The sequence below is a fragment of the Panthera tigris genome, chromosome A2 (assembly GCF_018350195.1).
Source record: "Panthera tigris isolate Pti1 chromosome A2, P.tigris_Pti1_mat1.1, whole genome shotgun sequence".
Taxonomy (NCBI): domain Eukaryota; kingdom Metazoa; phylum Chordata; class Mammalia; order Carnivora; family Felidae; genus Panthera; species Panthera tigris.
In genome coordinates, this window is record NC_056661.1 from 12841833 (window position 1) to 12866017 (window position 24185).

Here is a 24185-nt window from a genome sequence, read left to right on the forward strand (position 1 = left end):
TCTCTGCAAAAGAGAAAGTGTGGGAAAATCCTGCCCAGCCTTGGATGAGGCAGACCTTGGGGATATTTTTGTCTATGGGGCAATTTTGCACCATCCCTCGGCTCAGATGCGAAAATCCATTCAATGGGAGAGCAGTGCAGTGGCCCTGGAAGGATCTGCTTTGGTCAAGAATATTGTCAGTCTGGCTTACCTGTCTCTTCCCTACCAAACACTCAGCCGTCTTTACCCATGTATTTATCCTTTACACGGATGATTCTGGTGGGGGGGGGGGGGGGCTGGGGGGGGGAAGTGATGGGTTTACATAAATATCTAGCTGATTTTACTGTTACACTTTCTTTCTGGCTGTTGAGCACTCGAAATGTGGCTGGTCCAAATTGAGGCGTGTGGCAAGAGTGAAACACTGCCAATTGCACACACGTAGTGCGGAAGAAAAAGATTATCAACACAAAACGCCTCATCAATATCTTTTACATTGCTTACACGTGGACAGGATCGTAGTTTGGATATATTGGGTCTAAATGAAGTGTATTATTAAAGTTAACTTCACCAGTTTCTTTTTACATTTTTTTTTATTTTATTTTTTTTAATGTTTATTTATTTTTGAGAGAGAGAGACGGAGAGCAAGGAAGGGGCAGAGAGCGGGAGACACAGAATCCGAAGCAGGCCCTCCAGGCCCTGAGCTGTCAGCCCAGAGCCCAAAGCAGGGCTCAAACCCACAAACTGTGAGATCATGACCTGAGCTGAAGTCGGACGCTTAACCGACTGAGCCACCCAGGCTCCCCTTACGTTTTTAACTGTGATTATAAGAAAATTTGAAGTTAACGTAGGTCACTCGCATTATTGGACATCGCAGTTCCACAGCAGAGGCCAGCAAATGGTAACTCACAGGTCGAATCCGGCCCCACGGCCAGTTGTTGTAAATAAACCTTTATTGGCACCTGGCCACACCCACTTGGCTACGTATCACCTGTGGCCTCTTTGACATTGTAACAGCAGAATCGTGACCGACCCCGTCTAGCTCATAAAGCTTAACACGTTACCACGGCCCTTTACAGAGAAAGTTCACTGACCCCCCTGGGACGTTTTAAGTGCAGTCTTAATCATCTTATGTGATGGATGTTTAAACACGTGCATTCTTGTTTCCTGTTACTAGTGCTTTTGCAATAACTAATAGATCTCCATTGCTGTCTTAACGTGTATTGTGTTATTTACATGTGTATGTGTAAATAGGTACACGCATACGTAAGTGTGTGTATATACAACGTGTACTATGTAAACACGCACGTAGCCATGAGATAGTGACATTCTCAGCTAACCGCCGAACCCCGCAGGAGGAATACCAGAGCGAAGGGATCTCATGGCACAACATTGACTATACGGATAACGTCGGCTGCATCCATCTGATCAGCAAGAAACCCACCGGGCTCTTCTATCTGCTGGACGAAGAGAGCAAGTAAGTGTCCACGGCCCGGTGCCCGCACAGAGCTGGTTTCCGAGCCCCTGGAGCCTCACCCTGAATCCACACCGTCCCCGAGAACTTCCGAGTTCGTCCGACTCACTTAACCACAAATCCTGACCTATCCATGCACGTAGCAATCATCACAGAAATGTTAACACGTGCAGTGGCTGAACTCTGAAACACACCCGCATCTGGGAGTTCTTAAGAAAGGGACCTGGGGCCCGAGTCTAGAAACTGGGCTCCAGGGTGATGCATCCTCGCAAACGGCAGTGCACGGAATCCAGGGCCCAAATGCTGGATTTACCGCTAAGCCTGGCACCCCCTCGTCCACGGGACACAGTGAATGCTGGAAACTTTGTTTGTAAAGTGCCTCCCGCTTGGTCACCTAGCTGGAGTCCCCAAAATTCACTCACCGAATTCGCTTCCTGCAGCTCCTGTAATGACCACAAAGCACAGGCAGCTTGAAACAGCAGAAACATACTCTCTCCCAGTCCCGGAGGCCAGAAGTGCAAAATCAGCATCAGTGGGCCAAAATGAAGGTGGCGGCAGGGCTGTGCTCCTTCCAGACCTTCTAGGGGAGGATCCTTCCTCACCTCTCCCAGCTTCTGGGGGCCCCAGGCATTCCTTGGCTCGCGGCCGCATCACCCCGATCTCTGCCTCTGCGGTCACGGCACCCTCTTTTCTGTCTTTGTCTCATCTCCTCTTCTTAGAAAGATTCCAGGGGCTCGGTGGAGCATCTGACTCTTGGTTTTGGGTTGTGAGTTTGAGCCCCGACTCTCTTACTCTGACCTCGACAGCGCAGGACCGGCTTGGGATTCTCTCTCCCTCTCTTTTCGCTCCTCCCCCACTTTTACTCTTTCTCTCCCAAAGTAAATAAATAAACCATTTTTTTAATGTTTATTTTTGAGAGAGAGACAGATTGTAAGCAGATGAGGGGCAGAGAGAGAGAGGGACAGAGACACAGAACCCGAAGCAGGCTCCAGGCTCCAAGCTGTCAGCACAGAGCCCGACGCGGGCTTGAGCTCACGAACCGTGAGATCGTGACCTGAGCCCAAGTCAGAGGCTTAACCGACTGAGCCACCCAGATGCCCCATAAATAAACTTTTAAATAAATAAATGTTCCAATCCACCACCCTAAAGACCTCATCTGAATTACTAATTATATTCATAAAGACCCTGTTTCTGAATAAAGTCACTTTCCCAGGCTCCAAGGGTCAGGATGCGGACACATCTTTCTGTCACCAACTTCTTATCAACCACTTGTCTGCTTCTGAAGCCCCTGCGGGGCTGGGTTGAATCAGGCTCACCTCCTGCCTCAGACCAAGTCCCCATCTGGGACAGGGGACAGACACCTCCATTCACAACTGGGGTCCAGGGAGAGAATGTTTAGCTGAAAGGAGAGGCAGGGTGCTAGGAAGGGCTAAATCGTCACTCCCGGGAAACCCAGAGCTGGATCTGGATGTGAGGCAGGGCTGGGCTGAGCAGGGTCCGATCTGTCTTTGTTTAAAATCTTGCTGTTTTTGTTCATCGTGGATTTTTTTTTTTTTTTTTTTTTTGCATTGATTGGGATTTTCTAAAATAGCACGGGAAACCGGTATTTTTTTTTTTTTTTTAATTTTTAATGTTTATTTCTGAGAGAGACAGAGTGTGAGCAGGGGAGGGGCAGAGAGAGAGGGAGAGGGAGACACAGAATCCCAAGCAGGCCCCAGGCTCCCAGCCGTCAGCGCAGAGCCCAACGCGGGGCTCGAACTCACGGACCACGAGATCATGACCTGAGCTGAAGTCGGACACTTAGCCGACTGAGCCACCCAGGCGCCCCAAAACTGGTATTTTTGTTTTTTCACCTGGGTGAGCAGGTTCCTCACTCCATACCCTTTCACCGGCCCTGGAAACCGTGTGCTTCATAGCCATAGACCCTCTCCCTCCGCCACCCCGCCCCCATTAAGTCGTGGAGTCCGGCATTGGGAGTCAGGCACGTTGTTCAGCCTGCGTTTGCGATGCGGCTGGGCAGCGGCAGGGTGGGCCAAAGCCAGCTGCAGCATTTCCTCCCTGGGGGGCAGAAATAGCCAGCTACAACACGTCCCTCATCCTGCCCTCCCTGCCCCCTCCCTGCGGCACCCTCATCTCCCAGCCCCTCCCTATGACAGGGGAGCGCGGGCAAGACCCCCTCCACAACACAGCATCCAGGTACAGACAGATCTGAGACCAGAAGTCCCATCCTGGGATTATGCCTGGGAGCCGCCCGCGGTGAGGCCCGCGTCCCAGTCTTGCCTGCGCCGAATGTTCCCATGGGCCACCAGGGCCCTGGCCTCACCCACAGAGGGCCCGTGAGAGATGCAGAGCCGGCGATCGCCGCTATTCCTGCAGCTAAAAGCTCCCAATCCTCCTCCCAGCTTTCCCCATGCCACGAGCCAGACACTGCTGGCCAAGTTCAAACAGCAGCATGAAGACAACAGGTACTTCCTTGGCACCCCCGTCATGGAGCCGGCGTTCATCATTCAGCACTTTGCGGGGAAAGTGAAATACCAGATCAAGGTACGCGTCTGCCCGTTGCCGTGACCACTCCGGTCCTTCTCTGCCGGGGAGGCGGGACAGGGACAGGGGGATGCCCTGGAGGCCCCTTACCTCCTGGCGTCTGCTCGGTCCATCCCCTTGATCAGATTGTGCGGAGCGAGGGTCCAGGACCCTCAGACCCAGCCCCAAATCCCTGGCTCTTACCATCAAAGGCCCTGGGGACAGGACCCGCCTGTGTGTTGTGGAGATGGGCCCCGCCCCACCAGGCCCCCAGGACCTTGGCGGTCACAGGCGAGTGACCACCCACCTCCTTCCCCCACCAGGACTTCCGGGAAAAGAACATGGACTACATGCGGCCGGACATCGTGGCCCTCCTGCGGGGCAGCGACAGCTCCTACGTGCGGGAGCTCATCGGCATGGACCCCGTGGCCGTGTTCCGCTGGGCTGTGCTCCGGGCCGCCATCCGGGCCATGGCCGTGCTCCGGGAGGCCGGGCGCCTGCGGGCCGAGAGGGCGGAGAAGGCCGCAGGTAGGAGGGGCCCACGTGTCGCCGGCGAGAGGGGGACCCTCAGTCTTTTGGCACGTTCACCGTGTCGTTGCTCCGGAGCTCTGATCGTCCCAAACAGAAATTCCGCACCGGGGTGTGTGATTCATTCCCACCATCCTCTCAAGGCAGGAAGTCACGTTCTTGTATCTTCTGTAGGGATGACCCAAGGCCCAGAACAGCTGAGTGGCCCCCCCAGGGAGCTCGGCCCCAGATCCCAGCCACGGGGTTCCATTTGACAGAGGGCCTTGATTAGAAGGAGGATCGAGAGGATCGAGCCTGTATGAGAAGTAGGAATAGGGGCCCCTGGGTGGCTCAGTGGGTCGAGCGTCCGACTTCGGCTCAGGCCACGATCTCGTGGTCCGTGAGTTCGAGCCCCGCGTCGGGCTCGTTGCTGTCTATTCCCCTCCCTCCCTTCCCCTCTCTGGCTTGCACCCTCTCAAAAATAAGTAAAAAACATTTTTTGTAGAAAGGGACTCAATAGTGCTGTTTGGGGGAAATCAAACACTTCATAGTTCCCTGCTCTGCCCAAATTTGAGGGACTATTTTTGTTTTGGTTTTTTTTTTAAGATTTTATTTTTAAGTAATCACTACACCCAGCATGGGGCTCAAACTCCCAACCCCACGATCAAGAGTTGCACACCCGACTGACTGAGTCAGCCCAGCACCCGTGTTTTGGGGGGTTTTTTTTGTTTGTTTGTTTGTTTTTTAATGAGTTAAGTCGGGATCAAAGCCTTTGTGAAAAAGACAAAGGGCCTTCAAGTCCCCAGGCAACCCCCGCCTCCAACTCCCTCTGCTCTGTGTCCCCAGCAGGTCTGGGCAGCCCGGGCACCCACAGTCACCTGGGAGAGCAGCAGAGAGGACCCGGCACCCCGTCGGAAAAACTGTACCGGTGAGCGAGACCTTGATTTGTCCAAACCGAAGCTAGTATGTGGTGGCAGTCATTGTTTCAAACAATGCCAGAAACCCTACACCCTGAACCCAGGTTGGGGTTGACCTGGATAAGGAACTCAACAGCCACGTGAATCAAAAAGGACCCAGAAACAAATGGCATCTGGTTGCCACTTTTCTGCACACAGAAAGACGGGCCTCCATGCATCAGCTGCTTTCGGGAGATGTTGCACGGCTCACTTTACAAAGGATTCTTTTCACGGCCGGTCATGGCCATTGGCGGGTGGGGCCGAGAAGCTGCTGGTTGCACCGAGCAACAGGCTTGATTGAAGAGCACATCCTGCCCTAGGCTGGCCAGGGTGTCCTGAAAGAGATATGCCGAGTTACTTCATGTGCCATCAGAAACACAGTATGCGTCATTGCACGCAAGACGATGAGGGTATTTTGTGGCCACGGGCCTCCCACATACCCCAGTTTGTACTGAATGTAGAAGTGAGCAGCGTGTACTCTCAGGAAGGTGGGGTTACAAAAAAAAAAAAAATAGGCCATACTGGACAGACATCCAAGGCAATGACAAAGCCAGGGGAGGGACACTTCTGGTGTCTTGAGAGAGCCAGGCAGGCTGCACTGAGAAGGGACCAGTTGAGCCAGACGAGGCAGGCAGGGTGTGCTGGCAGGTGCGGGCGGCACATGCAAAGGCCCTGCGGCAGCCAAGTTCCCAACCTCTTTCTCAACACTCACAAATACCCAAGGAGCAGGCCAGTAAATATTGAAACTTGAAAAGATCATTTTATGTTTGAGTCCTTCACAACAAAAACCTCTTCAAGAGATTCATAACAACGTACGCGTTGGAGGTGGAACTAGCTACCGAGGCAAGTGACCCTAAGTCATTTGTCTGAAAGCACAGTGTGTCCTTTTCCTGATTTTACGAGGTACATTTTTAAATCCGCTTTTTCACCCAAAAGGGGGCAAGAGAAAAACGAACACCTCTCTTTATTTGCTTGTGTGTTTTCCCCCCACCACAAAGACCGAACGTGGCCCCCGACCCGCATCCGCTGAAGCGACACCAGTCTCCCCAGGGCCTGGCCCCTAGGCTGCGGGTCACCACTCCAGGAACGCGTTTAGTTTACACAGATTCGATATTAACGCTTTTGAGGACACATCATTGCTTTCTATGAAAGCAAGAAGTAAGGAGAAGCAAGGGCCTTCGAACCCGAGACCAGGAAGGCACACAGAGGAGCCGCCGTCCCCAGGCGCTCAGCGTGGCGTCCAGGGCCAGGAGTGGGAATCCGCAGGCTAGGGGGTGCCGGGGCCTGCTGGGGGCACTCTAGCCAGATTTAGCGGGGTCGGGAAGCAGGGAGGGGAGCGCGGGTTGAAGCCATAGGCCTTGTCCAGAGCTCTGGGCGCTGCGCTGACCGCTCAGGGGGTGGAGGTGAAATGTGACCCCTCTGTTGTCTTTGCTCTGTGCCTCCCTGGAGGGCGAGGGAGCAGAGGTAAGTGTGGCTGTCCAGGCCCTAGGCATGGTGCATGGAACACAGACAGGGGACTGCCGATCGGGGTCTTTCCAGGCCAACTGCCCAGAGCTTAAACATGTATTTGAAATAACTGGAATGAGGAATTTTTAGAAAGAAACAAAACAAAACCAGAACCTCCCGACTCCTCCCGCAGTCACCGGCACCTCGTTCCCAGAAACCCCATGAGGACGTTTGTCATCTAGACATCCTTCATGAATCCTCACTTTCAGAGCATCTGATTTTCATCTCTGATTCATTCTTGTTCTCACGCGTTGGTGCCGAAGTGTGGGCCCGGAACGTACGCTCCGCCCTGAACCCCCAGGAATTGAACAAAAGGAAGTGAATGAGATTGACTTCTTTGGGGCAAAGATCTCCTTCAACTAGGGTTTCCCACCCTCACCAGTGGGCCGGGCCACTCTCTGTGGTGGGACCGTCCCTTGTACTGGAGGGGGTCGAGCAGCATCCTGGCCAGATGCCAGGAGCACCCCCCCGCCCCACGTCATGACAACCATAAATGTCTCCATAAATGTCAACCATTTATGTCTCCAAAACATAAATGCCTTGCCCGGAGGGTAGCATCTCAAGCCGCTGGTGGAGAACCACCGTGCGAATCCTGGTCCGCTCCTCCTGAGGCCTTTCTCGAAGCCGACACGGAGGTTGACGTGTGGCCACAGAATCATCAAGAAAAACCGAGGGGCTACCTCCCACTGGCACCCTCTGGTCCTTTCTTTTCAGTAGCCCCTGATGCCTTGTCACAGATTCCAGAAGCCTGTTCTACGTGAGGCCTTTTTCAGTGATCTGAGCCGCCAGGTTGCAAAACCCATTCTGCCTGGAGCGACCCTGGCCCTCCCAGAGAAGGGGGAGCCACTCTTGGCCGAACCCCGCCCCCCCCTCCCCAGTGCAGGATGGAGAGACAGTGGCGCACACGCTCGCCAGCTGCATGTTTCGGCTCCAGTGGCCTGGGGAGGGTCCCGACCGTGCTGGGGACCCCAAGGTGGCGGGCCTGCTGCTCTAACTCGGTCTTCTCCCTGTCACTGCGCCCCTCCCCCTCCCCACTCTCAGCGATTTGCATGACCAAATCATCAAGACCATCAAAGGATTGCCCTGGCAGGGTGAGGACCCCCGTAGGCTTCTCCAGTCCCTCAGTCGGCTCCAGAAACCCCGCACCTTCATCCTGTGAGTCCCCCCCCCCCAAGGCTGCGGCGCCTCCCTCCCTGTCCCCCTGACCCCGCAACAAGTGCAACGGCCGCCCCCCCTCGCTCCCAGGACCCCCGGCCTGCGGGCTGCCCGTAATGCTGAGTCGGCCGCTGCCAATGTGACGTCTCATGGCTCCGTGCATACACCAGCCTTTGCTCAATGGCGCTCGTAACACGCCTGCCCCAGCGTCTGCCCTGTGCCCCTAGCCCTTGCCAGCTCCCGGCGCAGCCTTGCAGGAACGCCCCTCCCACAAAGCATCTCTTGTTCTGCCCCCAGGCGTGCAGACAGCAGGCCTCGTCTTTCCCCACCTCTTGCCACCGTGCGCTTGTAAAAAAGCTGTCAAAAGCGGAGCCTCCGTGGCCCTGCTCTGTGTGGACAGCAGTGCGACGTGGTAGGAAGGGCCAGAAGCCACACAAACTAGGTTTGGATGCGGTCTCGCTCTGGCTAACCCGCCATGTGGCCTGAGTGCCCTGAGCTCTCGGCCTCTGTGTCCAAAGCAAGGGTCACGACTCTCAGAGCACCTGGCGGGCGGCCGCCTCGGTTGGTGGGACGCCCGTGGCCGCTCCGGGCCCGAGCCTGCGGAGAGCAGAGCTTGTGCCCGCAAGGGCACCGGTTTTCAAATTCGTTTTCATTCCTGGGGATCGAGGTCGCACCTGACGCACAGCGAAGCTCACAGCCAAGCGTCTTGCTGATCTGTGGGGCACCCTCTCCTCGGCTGCTTTCCAAAGCGAGCCGCCCCGCAAGTTATAAAAAAACTTTTCTTTCGCCTGCAAGGTTTCCGTAAAGTGTCTGAGAATGAGGGGCCTACTGTACCCCTTCCCTTGCCCCCAAAGATTGGCTTTTGTTTTTTTCCTTCCCACCATTGTGAGTCTGAAAAGCGCTCCTACCCAAACCCCGCTGCAGTTCTTTGCAGGGCAGACACCCCCCCCCCCCGCTCCGCTTGCCAGGGGGTCCCAAAGAGGCTCTGTGGGCCTACTTGGCATTTCCCAATGTGTAGCGAGTAAAGCCAGGACGCCCGGCCGGCATCAGAACCGCGCAGGGTCCCTCAAAGCTCCGTTTGGGGCATTTTTTGAGATCTGTAGCTGGCCCCGTACAGATGCACGTTCTGCCCTACCGATCACCAGCGGCCCCTCTTGCCCCCCGGACATCCGAGTGGCCCCAGGCTAGGTGCCCCTGCCGCTTCGGGGGCCGCCGCTGGCCCGGTAAAGTTCACGTCCAGCTACAGAAGCGCCCCACACGTGCGCAGGGAGGGCCCGCCGGGGCTTGGGGGGGCGGGGGGGCGCCTCGTTGCACTTGTGCCTCCCGACTGTGCTTTCTCTGCTCTCACTCCGCTCCCTCTAACCCGCAAGGCGTGGCTTGCTGAACTAACCCAAACCTATGGACACCGTGTTCCCTCTGTTCACAAAACCATTTTTAATATTTTGACAGGAAAAGTAAAGGTATCAAACAAAAGCAGCTCATTCCAAAGGTAAACGTTCGCGACACCGTCCGAGGCCACCTCCTTGCTTTTGCCTGTCTTGAGAGCGCCTGGCTCAACTTGCCTTCCGGAAAATGGGAGGAAGATGGGAGGGGGAGAGGGGGAGGAGGCACTTTTAACTTCTCCAGCTCTGTAGTCCCTTCCTCTTCCCCCCATCACCCCCTGCCCCCCGCTCCCCTCCAAAAATAAGTGCTCGCGTGGAAATGATTTGGAGCTGCCTTTGGGCTTCCCGGAAGCAGGGCGCGTGATGGGGATAGGCTATTTGCAGAAGCGTGTGGAGGGGAGAAGCAGGCTGGGGCGGGGGAACTGAGCGAGGAGGTGGGCTCGGCCTCATCCCACAGGAGCCTAGGGGCGTGAACAGCACCACAGAGCTTTTCCTGCCCAGAGGCAATGGGACCCTTCTGTCCTACCCCCACTTTGGGGGTCTTTAGCTACCAGCCACCTCCGGAGGGCGGGACAGGGTGCAGCACCTTCCTGGCCTGTCTGGGAGAGGATGCCCTTTAGCCAGGGAAGCCCCACCAGGAAGGGGGCAACCGTGCGTTGCCAGCAGCCAAGACCCCAGTAGCCGGCCTTGGCCAGAGTGCGTCCAGCCTCTGCCTAGTCTCCACACACGGTGTGCGGACGGATCAGGAAGTCTGCAAAAGTGAGAAAAACCCCTCAGTGCATCCAGCGGATGGGACGGTGCTGTTCCTCTTGTCAGCTGCTACTAAGTGTTGGCATACATGGTGGGGGGACCAGACCAGCCGGATAAGCTCCTGCGGAAGTGCAGGAGACTTGGCGGTCCTGGAGCTCGACAGGAGGGAGGTGGCACGCTGGAGCCCTTGGCTTCCGGGCACTCGGGCTGCCAAAGAGGCTGTAATCAGTCCTTCCAGAGCCGGCACCATGTGCAGGGTAAAGCCCAGGTTCGGCCCCAGGGCGGTCCCTGCCTCCCACCAGGCCCACCATCCCCTACCCTCCAGCAGCCCTGCCCCGAGACTGATCCCAAGAACTGCCCCCCCTCCCCGGAACACAGTCCTGGCTCTGGGGCATCTACAATGCCTCCCAGTGCCCACTGGGACCCCAGGAGGGCAGGCCAGACCCCCATGTGTCTGTCCTAGAACCTGCTGGACTCCAAGTCGCTGAAGCTCATCATCAGCATGACGCTGCACGATCGCACCACCAAGTCCCTGCTGCACCTACACAAGAAAAAGAAACCGCCGAGCATCAGCGCCCAGTTCCAGGTGGGCAGCCGAGAGAGGCCAGAGGTGACGCTAGACTCAACCCGATGCGCCCGTGACTTGGCCACGACAGACCCAACAAATTATTACCCTAGGGCTTCGTGGCCTCAGCATTGTTTGACATTTGGGGCTGGATCATTCTCCACGGTGGGGGTCATCCCGTGCATTCTGGGATGCACAGTAGCATCTTCCAGTTGTGGCAGCCAAAAATGTTCCCAGTCATGGCCATGTGCTCTGGAGGTGAAGCAGAATCACCCCTGTTTTGAACCATCGAGTTAAAATAACGGATTAACATGTTATGATGTTACATCATGTTTTCCTTTTCTCCTTGGCTGCCAGGAAGCTCAGAGGCATATTTTTTTTTTTTAAGGGGGTTCAATGGCTGCCACTAACCCTCACCATTAGCTTTTTTGTCCCTTTCCTCTTTTTCATTCTGAGTCTTTTGTGCCCACCTTGGCCTTTTTGGCAAATTACCTCACCTGGAAGCTCCTGAAAATCCTTTTTGTTAATAGCAGGCCAAAGACCAAAGTCACTGTATCTGTGTTTCTTTCTGAAGCTGTCTAGCATTTTAAATGCCCAGAAGTTTGGTCCCACTCCCCCTAACACTCCTGCTGAGACAAAGAGCTAGGAGACCCTGGGAAGATGACAGCTGTCAGCTCTGGGGACCCTACCGCTCTCTTGGGGCTCCCAGAGGTAGTTCAGCCTCTAGTCAGAATGTCCACCTACAACCTCCCGTGTCCTGCATCACTACTGATGCCAGCAAGTGACCTGGGTCCCCTCCCACTGAGCAGTGTGCCTCTTGGGGGTGGGGGTGGGGGGTCCCAGCTCAAGACCTTCTCCCTCTTTCCCCAGACGTCCCTTAACAAGCTCCTGGAGACACTGGGGAAGGCAGAGCCCTTCTTTATCCGCTGCATCCGCTCTAATGCCGAGAAGGTGAGTAGCTCCAGTGTCTTGGGGAAGTGAAGGCCAAGGTCTGGTGGCTCAGCGGGGGGTATTCCTGTGTTGCCGTGGCCTCTTGGGGGCCATGAAAAGCCTCAAGGAACCAAGTGTTCAGCCAGGTTCCAGGAACGGTAAATAGCCTGCCGAGGGCAGCCAGGTGGCCAACCAACAGCAGCGACATCGTCTGGAACATGGAGGGGCCCCAGAGGTTTGCTCAAGAAGGGACAGGTCAAGCGTGTCAGTACATCCCCGGATCAGCCAGTGCAGAAAATGTAGCAGAAGGGAGAGGGTGAGATCACACGGCAGGAGCATAGAGGCTGCTGTTCATTTGATCTGAAAGCTTCTGGAAAGACTCAGTGGAGCACCACGGGGGGCCCTAGTAGTGGGCTCAGCCCTCACTGCCAGGCTTCCTTTGCCCCAGGGGTCCGCTGGCCATTCTGCCCCCTTGGGAGCGTGGCTGGGGGCTGTTCAGGATCTGGACCTACCCCCTTTGTCTACTCTTCCCATTTCCCTGGCTCTCCCCTGCTCCTGGGACCGTCCTCTTCTGGGCCTTTACCTGGCTGTTCCCCGCCCTCCTCCTCCTGCCTGTTCCCTCCTCAGGACCTGGCCCAGGGCCCCCTCTCCCGTTGGACACTTCCCAGGGGGGCCCAGGCAGTGTCTGCCCCATTCACATATGTGCCTGGCTCCCACCTCCAGACCTTATTCCCCTCTTAGCCAAATCCTTAGTGTTTACCCCAGGGCCTGGCACAGAGTACGAGCTCAACACAGGTTTTGATTGGAGTCCTTAAGAAATAACTCTTCGCAGCAAATTATCCTAAATTGAGCAGTGAGAAATGGCATCTGTCTCCCAGACACCAGGGAATAGAGCAGCTCAGATGCCAGATTTTCCAGAAGAGATGAATACCTTAAGCACCAGTGCTGAGCAGCCCCAGCTCTTTATTCCAAAAAGAATGTCTGGAACAAGGAAAGATGGGTCCTCCAGGTGCCCGCGGCTGCCGTGCTGGGGACATTCTGACCAGCCGGGGGGGGGCCCGTGTGGGCTCCCGGACCATGCTCATGTCCAGAATCCTACAGGATCTCGTGCCTACAGATCCCCATCCCCGGCTGCCGACGCTTGATTGTCCCGCAGCTGGCACCTGTCCTGATGGCTCATATTCCGTTTCAGAAAGAGCTGTGTTTCGACGATGAGCTGGTGCTACAGCAGCTACGCTACACGGGCATGCTGGAGACAGTGCGGATCCGGAGGTCAGGCTACAGTGCCAAGTACACGTTCCAGGTAAGCCACACACTCGTGGCCGTCGTGACAGGGCAGAGGGCTGGCCACCTCCCTCTTTGAGAGAGAGCGCTTCTCTGGAACACGAGCCCAGGGGGTTACTCTGTGCCAGGGCTTCTCCGCTCCGGCCCTGTTGGCATTTATACCAGTCATTTCAGAGGTCGGGGTGGGGAGAGGGAGCAAGTTTTCTTGGAAGAGGTGGCTGGGCCCAGGCCAAGCCTGGAAGGATACAGAGTTATAAAGCCAAGCCGGGAAGAGGGAATTACAGGAGCAGATCCCTGCACAGCTCTGCCCTCTGTTGAGCATCTTCGGCGACAGACGCTTTTATACCCATCTCTTTTATTCTGCCAAACCAACAGCAGGCGGTCCTGGCTTCTGTTTTGCCAATGCGGAAACTGAGCCCCGGGAGGTGATGACTTCATAGATGGCTCCCTGGGCTTTTTAGAAACACAAAAGGATCAGAGGTGCCTGGGTGGCTCAGTCGGTTAGACATCCGACTTCAGCTCTGCTCATGATCTCATGGTTCATGAGTTCAAGCCCCCCATCAGGTTGTGTGCTCACAGTATGGAGCCTGCTTGGGATTCTCTCTCCTCCTCTCTCTCTGCCCCTTGCCTGCTCTCTCTCTCTCTCTCTCTCTCAAAAGAAGAGAAAAGAAAAGAAAAACAAAAGGATCAGAGGTGCCTGGGTGGCTCAGTCGGTTAGACGTCCTACTTCAGCTCTAGTCATGATCTCATGGTTCATGAGATCAAGCCCCACACCAGGCTATGTGCTCACAATATGGAGCCTGCTTGGGATTCTCTCTCCTCCTCTCTCTCTGCCCCTTCCCTGCTCTCTCTCTCAAAAAAAAAAGAAAACAAAACAAAAGAAACACAAAAGGATCAGAGGTGCCTGGGTGGCTCAGTCGGTTAGACATCCGACTTCAGCTCTGGTCACGATCTCATGGTTTGAGTTCGAGCCCCACATCAGGCTCCATGCTAATGGTGCAGAGCCTGCTTGGGATTCTCTCCCTCTCTGCCACTTCGCCACGTGTGTTTATGCATGTGCACGCGCTCTCTGTCTCTCTCTCTCTCTCTCTCTCAAGATAAATAAAGAAGAAAGAACAAGAAGGAAAAAAACCCACAAAGGATCATTAGTAACCTCAAGTTGGCAAAGACCAAATTCCTAGAGCAGTTTCTCATCTGCCGTACCGTTGACACTGAGGGCCACCAGGTCATTCGCTGCAGGGGCTGCCCTGTGCATTATGGGATGTTGAGCAGCATCCCTGGGTCTCCACCCACTCGATGTCAGTAACACCCACCGCTCCCAAGTTGGGAGAACCCTGGATGTCTCCCGACATCGCCACACGTCCCCGGTGATAAGCTGGCCTAGGTTGAGAACCCCTGGCTCGTGCCCTGAACTGGCACCACCTGTATGAGCACTGACGTGAGCCCCGGGCCTGAAGCCAGTGGCACCTGGTCCCCAATCCAGCTGTCCCCATATGGCCTCGGGGACATGGCTCCATCATGGCCTGCCTCCTTTTTCTCATCCTGAGTGGCTCACTCAGGAAGTGGCTGAAAGACCCTGGTGCTCTGTGTGTGTGGCAGTCTTTCCTAAGCTTTAGGCTGCTGCAGAGAGTCCGAGATTTTAGCTTGGTCAGTGCCATTCAGGTCAAACCAGGTCCCGGCTTCGGAAATTTGGGATTCGCTGGAGCATCCTATCCTTGCTGGTGGCGGGAGCGCTCAGCAGAGATTCTCTTTTCTTGGCCACAATCCCCCAGGATTTCACAGAGCAGTTCCAGGTGCTGCTGCCCAAGAACGCCCAGCCCTGCAGGGAGGTCATCTCTGCCCTGCTGGAAAAGATGGACATAGACAAGAGGAGCTACCAGATCGGGAAGACCAAGGTCAGGACTCCGGCCCCTCGGGGGGCTTCCAGCGTCCACAGGGTCCTCCCACGGCCTGAAAGACAAGGGACTCTGCTGCGGAAGTGTCTTTTTTGGGGCCCAGCGCATGTTTCTTCCCAGAAGGCAAAGGGTGCCTCTAAGGGGCGGGGCCCAGGCATCACTCCTGTTTTCCTGCTTCCTCACACATAGCCTAGGGTTACTGCAGGGGACTCAGGGGCCAGTTGCTACCTCTTAATGTCTGGCAAAAGGTCTCATTCCCTTGTGCTCCTTCCAGACGCCGTCTCCCACCTCTAGGTACATGCTGGTTGCTTCTTAATGTTGTGGCACCAGCCACTGTCCCCGTCCAACAGCGGTAAGGTCAGCTCCCGTTAGGGCTTCATCTGATGTGAAAAGTCCCCGCACAGTTCCCCAGCAAGGCAATCCTAGAGTTACCACGTGACCCAGCAATTTAGTCCGCACGTATGGACCCAAAAGACCTGGAAACAAAGCGTCCCAGCAAATCCTCATACACGCGTGTTCACAGGGGCATGAGTCACAATAGCCAGAAGGTAGAAAGAAGCCATCCGTTCATCAGTTGATGAACGGATTCAAAACACGCGGGCCACCCGTACAATGCAATGTGGTACGGCTCCGATACAGGTTATGATATGGATGAGCCTTGACAACGTTGTGAGCGAGAGAAGAAGCCAGACACAAAAGCCTGTAGTGTGTGATCCCACGTATATGAAACATCCAGAACAGGCAAATCCAGAGAAAGCAGATTAGTGGTGGCCAGGGGCTGGGGGGAGAGGGCCAGGGGGATGACCGCTAATGGGTATGGGCCTCTCCTGGGGGTGGTGGAAATGTTCTGGAGCCAGACAGTAACGATGTTTGCACCATTGTCACGAAGGTACCAAATGCCATTGAACTGTTTGCGCTGAAATGGTTAGTTTCACGTTACGTGAATTCTCTCACCGTATTAAAAAGCTCCCCGTGGTCGGGTCGGTCAGCACGCCAGCTTGGTCTCACGCCCTTCCGGGGTGGGCTATGCAGAGACCTCCCGGGCACGGGGATTCTGGGGGCTGTGCTGACCCCTCCTGTGCCCACCCACCCCCGCCCCCGCCCGCCAGGTTTTCCTGAAGGAGACCGAGCGGCAAGCCCTGCAGGAGACGCTGCACCGGGAGGTCGTGCGGAAGATCCTGCTCCTCCAGAGCTGGTTCCGGATGGTGCTGGAACGCCGCCACTTCCTGCAGATGAGGCAGGCGGCCGTCGCCATCCAGGTACCGGGCGGCCCCCTGCAGGGCTGGGGGTGGGGGCAGCCGGGGGGCCCACGTGCCGGGTCCCTGAATGCCCGCTCCGCCCCCAGGCCTGCTGGCGGTCCTACCGTGTCCGCCGGACGCTGGAGAGGACGCAGGCCGCTGTGTACCTCCAGGCTGCGTGGAGGGGCTACCGGCAACGGGTGGCCTACCGGCACCAGAGACAGAGTATCGTCCGCCTGCAGAGCCTCTGCCGGGGTCACCTGCAGCGCAAGAGGTGAGCAGAGCCAGGCCCCCCTTCGCCCCCCAGCTCCCCCCAGCCCCGAACGTTCCACCCGCCCGAGAGCTGCCTGAGATGGCTTCTGGCCAGCGGAGCCATCAGGACGTGATTCTAGGCGCAGGGAAGCCGGGAGGGGCTGGCAGGAGTCTAGCCGTCTGGGCACGCACGGCCCCAGAGAGAGAGATGCTCCACGGCTGGTGGGCAGCACTGTAGATGAAGACAGAGGTCACTGTTGGCCAGGCTGGCTCTCCACTGGAGACCACCCCCCCCCCTTCGCTGCACCTGCCCTCCCTGGGCCCCTTAATGAAACACTTGGCTTCAGAGGTGGAGGGTTCAGGTTGTTAGGACCAGCCCATAGCCGGTTCCCCTTGCCCCATTCTTATACGTGAATCTCAGGCGTCCACCCAGCCAGGGACCCCAAAGGAACTCAGGGATTTCTTAACAGATCCTTCCCACGGTGAGGAGACCCAGGGCAGAGGTGGCCATGACAATAAGGGGCCACCTCCTGTATCCCCCTTTCGTAGCTGAAGAGTTTCCACATTTCCAGAAGACTCTCCGAGGGCCAGGGTTACCCCATTTAACAGAGGCAGAGCCTGGCCCCTAGCCCACGGGTGGCACGGGGGCCCCTGATGCCCTGCGTGGGTTCTGGAGGTGGCATGCATGTTTGTTCCTGAAATTTCCCCCTTAACGCCTCACACCAGCTTCAGGCAGATGGTCGAAGAGAAGCAGAAGGCTGAAGAGAAGGAGAGGGAGGCCCAGCAAGCCCTGAGGGAAGAAACAGCGGAGGGAGGGCCAGGCCAGGTGGCCGAGCAGGAGCAGGTGCCCAGGCAGGGCCCGGAACCATCGGAGGACAGGGAGCCTTCGGCAGTGGAGCCCGAGGTGTGGCCAAGCGATGAGCCCCTGGCAGAGAGCTCCCCACCGGAGGAGGTCCCCAGCCTGGAGAAACCTCCCGCACCCCAGAAGAACACGGCTGAAAGTCACGAGAAGGTGCCCAGCAGCCGAGAGAAGCGCGAGTCACGGCGGCAGAGAGGGCTGGAGCACGTGAAGCTCCAGAACAAACACATCCAGTCCTGCAAGGAAGAGATTGCTCTCAGAGAGCCTTCTGGAAGGGCCATCCTCGAGCAAGAAGAGAGCCTCCCAGAAGACAGAAAGGAGAGCAGAGAAGATGAAACCCTTTCAGACTTGGGGACGGAGGCAGAGAACGCTTTTAAGCAGCAGCCAGAGGAGCCACCGTGCCAGCTGCCCGGAGAAACCCCGAAGGTGCCCCAGGGTGGGGACCCAACGCCTGGCCACGTGGAACGGCCAACCAGCCTAGCCTTGGACAGTAGGGTCAGCGAGCCCACCCCCAGCACCACCCCTGAGACTCCCAAGGACAAGAGCAAGCTCGGTGGTGACCTGAGGGCACAGGACAGGCCCGAGAGCCCTGGAGGCTCCACCCAGATCCAGCGGTACCGGGACCCGGACTCTGAGCGGCTGGCCAGCGCCGTGGAGCTCTGGCGGGGCAAGAAGCTGATGGCCGCCGGTTCCAGCACCATGCTGAGCCAGTCCCTGGACCTCAGCGAGCGGTACCGGGCTATGGAGGCCACTCTCACACCCACAGAGTAAGCCCCGGGCCCTCCTTTGTCTGAACACCCGGGGTGCCAGGCTGGGTTGGGCGGGCAGGGTGGAGGGACACACAGATTCCTGGCCGCAGGACCAGGGCAGTGCCGCACGTCCCAAAAACATGTGAGTGGCTCTGAGTGTGGGAGCCCTGAGGACGGAGGGGAGAAGGGGCAGCGGAAGGTGGAGGGGAGGCATCTGGCAGGAGCCGCTGAGCCTGGGGCCAGCTGGGACCCTGAGGCCCCCGCCACAGCGAGCTGTGTTCACACAGAAATCCCCTGGCTTCGTGGGAAGCAGCGTCTCGGGGCAACACCCCACTCCCCGGCCTGCCTGGGTTTCTGTTTCCTCGGCAGAGATTAGGGGTGATCGCACTCACCCAGGAATTGAAGAGGGGCCCAACTCTTGACCCTTAGTTAGCTGCATACCGATGACTCCCGAGTCGCCAGCCTGACCTCCCAGAGACCTGCTTGGCCAGAGGGCGAAAGGGCTGGAGGAGGATGTGGGCTGTTAGGTCGGGCTTTCTGGGCCTCGCACACTGACACCTGTGTCGGGCTCCTTGTCTGGGCTGGGCCGTCCGGCACACTGGGGAGCACCCAGCGGCATCCCTGGTCCCCTCCCACCCAAGTCAGGACCACCAAAACCGTCCAACTCGCTCTTGTAAATAAAAGCCACATTTCTGTGATCTCACAGGGAGAGGCGCATTTCCTTATCCACGAGCGACGTCTCCAAGCTCCTCCTGTCCCCGTCCCACACCAAGACTCAGGTAAAGCTTCAGGCTGCGGCTGCCACCTCTCAGGGGCCAAACCCGCTTCTGCCCGGGGCGCCCTGGCTCTGCCCGAAGGGCAACGTAAAAGAGAAGGGAAGTCGGTGGATGGAGCGCACGGGGAGCGGAGCACCCCCGCTTTCCCTCCAGCAGGTCCTGCCTGCCTTTGCTCACCCAGCCCTGTTCTCTGGCAGCCTTCTACAGAAACGGTGGACGGGGAGGCCGGCACCAAGAAGCTGGCCGTCCAGAAGAAGAAGTCGGGCGACGCTTCTGCCGGCACAGATTCCGGGCTGTCCCCAGGCTCCCAGGCAGACTCTAAGTAAGTGTGGGGTCTGGAGGTGGCTCAAGTCACCAGGGGATGCCCAGGGTCCCTGCCACGGCCTCCCATCTCAGAGCAGTCTGGTCTCCTGAACTGACGGCAGTTAGGATGCACGGTGGGGCAGGTGTTCGCTCAGCCTGGGACGAGAGATCCCTCACAGAGCCCGGGTCACGCCCCCCTCATGTGCCAGCGTGGCCACTCGCCAGCCTGATGACTCCCACTAAAGTCTGGGGCCAGTCTGGGTCCCCTCCTCTGGGTCCACAGAGAGACGGTTTCCCTTTGACTTGTTATGGTATCCAAATCCAGCCCCCTCTACCTTAGAAACCCCTCCTGGGTCCTGGGATGGAAGAAACTGGGCCAAGGCTCTGTCCCCAGAAAGCTCCACAGAACTGCTCCAGATGGTTCCATCACAGAGCAGAGAGGATGGGCCATGGGACGGGCGGGGCTTTGATCCTAACGCAGAGACGGGAGGCAGAGGAAGGGCCAGCACAGGCTTGGAGAGGCAGGCAGAACGAAGCCCCACAAACCAGGGGGGCTTCCAACAACTGGAATTCACTTCTCACGGTCCTGGCGGCCACGAGTCCGAGATCAGGGTGTCCGCAGGGCGGCTCCCTCGGACGGCCCTGGGGAAGGGCCCTTCCTCGCCTCTTCCGGTTCCTGGGGGCTCCGGGTGTCCTTGGCTTGTGGCTGCATCAGCCCATCTCCGCCCCCGTCTTCTCTCTCTGACATTCTTCTCTCCTCTGTGTTTTCTCTTTCTCTGTCTCTTATGAGGATACTTGTCACTGGATTTAAGGCCCAACGGGGTATTCCGGACGGTCTCCGCTCCAAGTGCTTCATTTAGCATCTGCTCTAACAAAACTACCACAGACTAAGTGGCTTGAGCCACATGTGTTTCTTACGGTTCTGGGGGCTAGGAGTTCAAGACCAAGGTACCAGGAGATGCAGTATGTGGTGGGGGCCACTTCCTGGTTCACAGATGGCATCTTCTCAGGGGGCCTCATGTGGCAGGAAGGGCAAGGGAACTCCCTGGGGCCCTTTTTGTAAGGGCGTTAGTCCCATTTATAGGGACTCTACCCCCGTGATCTAATCAGCCCCCTAATACCGTCACACTGGGGATTAGACTTCAGCATACGAATTTGGGGTCACAAACACATTCAGATCGTGGCACATAGAACTTAGTCACATCTGCAGAGACTTTTTTTTTTTTTGAGATCTACAGAGACAGTACAAGGTTGGGGGGGGGCGGGAGAGAATCCCAAGCGGGCCCCGTGCTGCCAGCGCGGAGCCTGATGCGGGGCTCACATTCAAGAAACCACAAGGTCATTGGGGCGCCTGGGTGGCTCAGTAGGTCGAGCAGCCGACTCCGGCTCAGGTCACGGTCTCGCGGTTCATGAGTTCGAGCCCCGCGTCGGGCTCTGTGCTGACGGTTCAGAGCCTGGAGCCTGCTTCGGATTCTGTGTCTCCCCTTCTCTCTGCCCCTCCCCTGCTTGGGCTCTGTCTCTCTCTGTCCTTCAAAAATGAATAAACATAAAAATAAAAAAAAGAAAGAAAGAAACCACGAGGCCATGACCTGAGCCAAAACCAAGAGTGAGACGCTTAACCGACTGAGCCACCGGCGCCCCTGCAAAGACCCTTTTCCCAAATAAAGTCACACGCCCAGGTCCTGAGCGTTATTTAACACATGGACACATCTTTTGGGGGGCACACCATTCAGTGTATGATTTGGCATGTATTTGATTTTTTTTCCCCCTGAAACTTGGGCCCGTAAAAACACATTAAGGGGGCAGAGGGTAAGTTCTATTTTTTTTTTTTCTTAATGAGAATGGGGTCATGCTGTGGTGGCTTCCCTGCATCTTGCTTTTTCACCTGACCCCCCTTGTCAGTTCACACAAACCAATCTCATTTTTAGTAGGACCTCATTGCATTGACAACCAAGAAAAGCGTTATTTTGTCTCTTTATAAGTAAGAGGACCTTTCCTTCAGCCTTGCTTCCGTGGTCATTTCCAGAGGCTTAAATGAAACCCCTTACTTTCCCCTACAGATCCACTTTTAAAAGACTTTTCTTGCACAAGAACAAGGATAAAAAAGCCAGCCTGGAGGGTGTGGAGGAAACTGAGAACACAGTGCCAGGGCACACGGTGCTGGAAGCTGCTGCCACCAAGAAGAATCTAGAAGGTTGGTTGCCGGCAGCCTCAGGGATGGATGGTGGAGCCGCCAGGGTCCCTGGGGACGTGTGCTGCCTCCAGGTGGGGCCTTGGGCACAGGGCTTGAGGGCTGGTCCCAGCCCCACCAGGGCACTTTCTGGCTGCAGACCCCGGTTCGCGGCAGGGCAGGGTCCTGGTTCTCTGTGTGTGTGACCCTGCCTCCCCCAGCACCCACCTCACCAGCTGCTCCTTCTCCCTCCAGCCTCCTCCAGCCACCAGCACCGCCACGCAGCCGGGGAGAAGCACGCCAAGGAGCCGGGAGGCAAAGGGAAGAAGAACCGAAACCTCAAGATCGGCAGAATCACGGTGTCAGAGAAGTGGCGGGAGTCGGTGTTCCGGCAGATCACCAACGCCAACGAGCTCAAGTACCTGGATGAGTTCCTGCTCAACAAGGTGGGTCACCCAGGGGCACGTACAGGGTTGGGGGGACACACACAGTGTCAGAGCTGGGCCTCCCCAGAAGGGTTTTCACCACCCGGCCGTTTTCTGAGCCGCCACACCACAGCCCTTCGTGCGCCGGGAACAGAAAATCCAGGTGCACAGTTCCGGCACAGAAAGTTCCGGAAACCAGATGAGAACCCCTCCCTGGGCTCACGTGAGGACACCTGCAGCCGGTGTTCCTGTTGCTCACCACAGATGTTTACATCTCGTGTAAAAACTCAGTGGGTCTTGAGGTGCTGGCTCAGGCGGTAGAGCATGTGACTCTTGATCTCAGGGTCGTGGGTTCAAGCCCCACGTTGGGCATGGAGCTTACTTTAAAAAAAAAAAAAAAAAAAAAAAAAAAAAAAGGTCAGCGTGTCTTAATACAGGGACTGCACAGGAAATGTAGAACCGGGGCACCTGGGTGGCTCAGTCGGTTGGGCATCCAACTTCAGCTCAGGTCATGATCTCACAGTTTGTAAGTTCAAGCCCCGCATCAGGCTCTGTGCTGACCGCTCAGAGCCCGGAGCCCGCTTTGGATTCTGTGTCTCCCTCTCTCTCCAACCCTCCCCCGCTCATGCCCTGTCTCTCTCCCAAAAATAAACATTAGAAATTTAAAAGGAAAAAAAAAAATACACTTTTACGAAACACGCTGGGTCTCAGGGCAGATGCTGATTGAGTGCTTAGTGTATACAGTGGAGCTGAATTAGTAACCACGGCATGGATCCGGGGCGTGGCTCGGTATTAAGTGCCTGTGAGGGCTGGCAGGAAGGGCCCCAGCTAGACCAGTGGTTTTCAACCAGAGATGGTCCTGCCCCAGGGGACACTCTGGGACATCTGCAGACATTTTTGACTGTCCTGACTGGGGAGTGCTACTGGCATCTGGGGCGTGGGGGCCAGGGGTGCTGGTCAACAGCCCCCAGTGTGATCCAACCCCAAATGTTGGGTGGTGTAAACCCGACCTAAGGGGACTGGAAAGACCGGGATTAGCCAGAGGGCCTAGATTTTTTCCCAGAGGAGCCAGGGAAGGACTTGGGACAGAGCGGAACAGCCACCAATCAGCTGCAAAACCTGAGGTCACTCAGGGTCAGCGCATCTCTTTCTTCCTGCAGATAAACGACCTGCGGTCCCAGAAGACCCCCATTGAGAGTTTATTCATCGAAGCCACCGAGAAGTTCAGGAGCAACCTCAAAACCATGTACTCTGTCCCCGTACGTGCAGCCCCCAGCCCTGGCGAGGGCCCCTGTGGGGATCCCCATGGCCTCTCCCGGGCGCCTCCCCCTTCTGTCTTTCCCCCCCGGGTCACACCTGCATCCCTGCAGAATGGGAAGATCCACGTCGGCTACAAGGACCTGATGGAGAACTACCAGATTGTCGTGAACAACCTGGCGGCCGAGCGCGGGGAGAAGGACACCAACTTGGTCCTCAACCTTTTCCAGTCGCTGCTCGACGAGTTCACCCGCGGACACACCAAGAATGACTTCGAGCCGCCCAAGGTTGGTGGCGCGGCTTCGGGGACGGGGGCAGGCGGGGGCGCTCCCGGGGCCCACACAGACTTCGCCTCTGTGCCCCCTCACAGCAGAGCAAAGCCCAGAAGAAGAAGCGGAAGCAGGACCGCGCTGTGAGTATTTGCACGCGTGCGAGAGAGCGTGTGTGTGAGCGTGTTGTCCCACCCAGCCCTAGGGAACCCGGCCATGAATGGGAACCTCGGCCCCGATAGGCCACGGGCCGCGTGCACGCTGGGCGGCCCCGTGGTGAGACCGTGGAGGGTCTGCCCTCGCCGCTCAGCGCCCTCCTCCACCGCCCCCAGGTCCAGCAACACAACGGGCACGTATTCGCCAGCTACCAGGTGAGCATCCCTCAGTCGTGTGAGCAGTGTCTCTCCTACATCTGGCTCATGGACAAGGCCCTGCTCTGCAGCGGTGAGTGCCCCAACCCCCCCGCGTCCCCTAACGCTGTCACCACTCCCCCTGACCCTCACCTTGCCCCGGGACCCTCCTACCAGGCCCCCTGATCCCCCACCATGTCCCCAACCCCTCACCGTGCACCAGGGCCTTCACTCGAGCCACAGGGTGGATCTTTCTGGAACACTGCCCTCGCCACACCTCACGCACTCAGACCTCCCGCTGTCACCCTGGGGCAGATCCCGATTCTCAGCCAGCCCTGAGGCCCCCAGCCACCTCTGCAGCCTGCCCTCCACCTCGGCAGGTTACCCCACGTCCTTCCTCCAAGCCTGTCAACACACTGCCCCTGCTGCCTGAACTCCAGCGCCTCTCTCGACCCCCCGAGTCCCTCCCTCATGTGCCAGGCGAGGTCAGTCAGTCCCACAGGAACCCCGAGAAACATACAGCCCAGGATGACCCAGCTGGCAGGAGGCCGGGGCCGGGTCAGTCGGTCTCTGGCTGTTATATTTTCCTGCAGTGATCGGCCTTCTCTCCCTGGGCCTCTCTCTCTTCTGCCCG

At 57.1% G+C, this 24185-nt stretch overlaps 1 protein-coding gene across 5 annotated transcripts in view; it reads left to right on the forward strand.

The window, feature by feature from the left end:
- Positions 1-24185, forward strand: part of MYO9B (myosin IXB) — a 90444-nt gene that overhangs the window by 59583 nt on the left and 6676 nt on the right. For 2 of the 5 annotated variants that reach the window (XM_042978508.1, XM_042978511.1), the window contains exons 11-31: positions 1332-1453; positions 3853-3994; positions 4297-4501; positions 5327-5408; positions 7984-8097; positions 9547-9586; positions 10693-10815; positions 11665-11745; positions 12917-13027; positions 14781-14903; positions 16013-16162; positions 16249-16415; positions 17120-18019; positions 18708-18780; positions 18975-19099; positions 21141-21274; positions 21506-21696; positions 22836-22934; positions 23046-23219; positions 23303-23344; positions 23534-23645. In XM_042978508.1, the coding sequence (XP_042834442.1) occupies positions 1332-1453; positions 3853-3994; positions 4297-4501; positions 5327-5408; positions 7984-8097; positions 9547-9586; positions 10693-10815; positions 11665-11745; positions 12917-13027; positions 14781-14903; positions 16013-16162; positions 16249-16415; positions 17120-18019; positions 18708-18780; positions 18975-19099; positions 21141-21274; positions 21506-21696; positions 22836-22934; positions 23046-23219; positions 23303-23344; positions 23534-23645 (3310 nt within the window). The remainder of the gene's footprint in view (positions 1-1331; positions 1454-3852; positions 3995-4296; positions 4502-5326; positions 5409-7983; positions 8098-9546; positions 9587-10692; positions 10816-11664; positions 11746-12916; positions 13028-14780; positions 14904-16012; positions 16163-16248; positions 16416-17119; positions 18020-18707; positions 18781-18974; positions 19100-21140; positions 21275-21505; positions 21697-22835; positions 22935-23045; positions 23220-23302; positions 23345-23533; positions 23646-24185) is intronic. The other 3 variants (XM_042978510.1, XM_042978509.1, XM_042978512.1) reach the window with 3 other exon arrangements.